The sequence below is a fragment of the Gossypium raimondii genome, chromosome 7 (genome assembly GCF_025698545.1).
Source record: "Gossypium raimondii isolate GPD5lz chromosome 7, ASM2569854v1, whole genome shotgun sequence".
NCBI classification, from domain to species: domain Eukaryota; kingdom Viridiplantae; phylum Streptophyta; class Magnoliopsida; order Malvales; family Malvaceae; genus Gossypium; species Gossypium raimondii.
Window position 1 is genome coordinate 10,560,986 of NC_068571.1, and position 2,594 is coordinate 10,563,579.

The 2,594-nt window shown below is 34.2% G+C and overlaps 1 protein-coding gene across 1 annotated transcript; it reads left to right on the top strand.

Moving 5' to 3' along the window:
- Positions 1 to 370: 370 nt before the first annotated feature.
- Positions 371 to 2,283, top strand: LOC105801764 (receptor-like protein kinase FERONIA). The gene has a single exon (XM_012633035.2). The coding sequence runs from the start codon at positions 509 to 511 to the stop codon at positions 2,081 to 2,083; it is 1,575 nt and encodes a 524-aa protein (XP_012488489.1). The 5' UTR covers positions 371 to 508; the 3' UTR covers positions 2,084 to 2,283.
- Positions 2,284 to 2,594: the final 311 nt, after the last annotated feature.

Genomic DNA, 2,594 nt, shown 5'->3' on the forward strand with positions numbered 1-2,594 from the left:
ATATTCAATTTTAATTTAAATTAAGTTAAATTTAAAAAAGTATTTTAATATTTTATTTAAATAATTAAAATAATATTAAATATTAATAAAAATTTATTTATAAAAATAATACTTTATTTTTATATTTTAAAAAATTCATGTCTTCCTTCAAAGTTAATTTGTAATTTTAATAATTTTATAAAGTAATTTAATGTTTAATATTAAAATAAAATAAAATTTAAATAATAGTTTCTCCATTAAATTTTAATGGTAAAATTTTATTTAAAAAACTAAAATTAGTGACAAAATGAATTAAAATTTATAATTTAATAATTAATGTCAATCACATTGAGTAAACTATTGTTTTGGTTGGCCATTGACTTTTTTTTTTTTTTTTTGGAAGGGAAAGAGGATGGAAAAGAAGATCGGATGAAATTTCCTCGCCTGTCATGACTGTCTTCTTTATCTCTCTATCAGCTTTTTCACCTTGAATTCAATTCTCTAAGTTTATCTCTCTCAAGTGTACACCATGATCAATCTCACCAAAAGGTACGTTTCTCAACCGAATAAGCTTTCCGTCTTAACCCTTTTCCTTTTTACTTTCCTCCACACCCTAACCATCGCCTCTGCTGATGCCTCGCCAAAGCCTTACACGCCTCATGACAACATAGCCCTCAATTGTGGCTCCACCACCAACACAACCGATCTTTCGGGCCGATCCTGGATCTCAGATAACACCATTTATTTAGATCAGTCAAGTAAGGTATCAGTTATCTCAACTTCTCCAACAGAAGGAGACCCCATACCTTACACAACAGCTCTCTTGTCTCGCTCTCAGTTCACCTTCTCCTTCACGGTCACACCCGGGCCAAAATTCATTCGCCTTCATTTTCACCCAGCTTCTTATCGAGCATTCAATCGCTTAAATGCCTTTTTTGATGTCCATATTGGAGGCTATACTGTCCTCAGCAATTTCAGCGCTGCCCTCAAAGCTGATGATCTTAAACTAGAGGTCTTTTACAGTGAATTTTGCATATATGTTGATGAGGAAAAGCTGAATATACTGTTTAATCCGAATCCTAATATGCCAGATTCTTACGCTTTCATAAATGGAATCGAAATCGTTTCCATGCCCAACAACCTTTACTACTCTTCAGATGATGATACTGGGTTCAAATTTGTGAATCAGGTGAACCCGTATCGCATCCTGAAGAACCAGGCTCTAGAATCTTTGTACCGAGTGAATATTGGGGGCAGCTCCATTTCACCTACACAAGATACCGGTATGTATAGGAGCTGGTCTGAGGATGGTGAATACGTGACTAATGGCGGACCTAGTGTTCTTCCTGTTAATCTTATCATTAGTCCCAGTTTCAGCGTGATACCAAATTACAGTGCCCCAGTCCCTGTGTATAGAACTGCCAGGACTATGGGGACCAACAAAACTGTGAACGAGAACTATAGACTCACTTGGGAATTCCGAGTTGATTCCGGGTTCACTTACTATGTCAGGTTACACTTTTGTGAATTCCAGGTAGAAATAACAGAGCTTGGTGACAGAGTATTTCAGATTTACATCGACAACATTGTGGCTGAACACCAAGCGGATGTAATTTCTTGGGCCGGTGGAAATGGGGTGCCAGTCTATCGAGATTATGCTGTGATGATTGGTAGAGCAGGTAACGAAATGAAAAGAAACCTGTCTATTGCACTTCACCCTGCACCCGCTTGGAGGACTAGATATTCAGATGCTATCTTGAATGGGGTTGAAATCTTCAAATTGAGCAATGAAGGCAATCTTGCAGGACCCAATCCTCAAACAATACCTATCAGCTCACCTAAAATCTCTGTTCCACCACCAACAAGGCCAAAGTACAACCTCAGAACAACATTTCTCACTGTTATTGGAGTTGTATCGAGCTTTGTCGTGGTTTCTGCACTATATATCTTGATTTTCCGCCCGAAATCAAGAGGTGAAGGATCCTCTTCGTGGTCTCAACTCTCTTGTAAGGATTACTCTTCAATGGATGGTAGTGGTAAAGTGTACAGTAGTGTTGGCAACCATTCCAAGGATACTACAAGCGTTGCAGATAACAAGTGTTGATCTCCTATAATACAAGTGTTAATTTGCTCAATTTTACCAGTCTAGTTTTATCATTATTTAAAGTTTTACCATTTATATATCAGGGCTTCTTCTCATGTTAAAGGTTATCTAAAGAACATTGTCTTGGATTGTTCTTTTCTTTTTGAATCAAATGTGTAAATGATTAAAGCATATAAATATTTGTGAGAAATTATTTTGTATGAATGATTAAAGACTGTATAAAGGGAAAAGGTTAAATAAATATAAATATATATATTTTAAAACAATAATTGTACATGTAGATTGGGACATGAAGACAAATGAGTATTCAATTAAATTGAATCAAATTGAGTTAAAAATTTTGAATTAAACAAGTTGATAAGTCTATTTTATCAAATAAACTCAATTTAATTTTTTTTGAATTGAATGATATAAAATCCGAGTTGTATGGATTCAAATATATATTAGAGTTAAATAAAATAAATAAATATGTAAAAATAATCATAAAAGTTTTTTCCTCATTTTTGTTGTA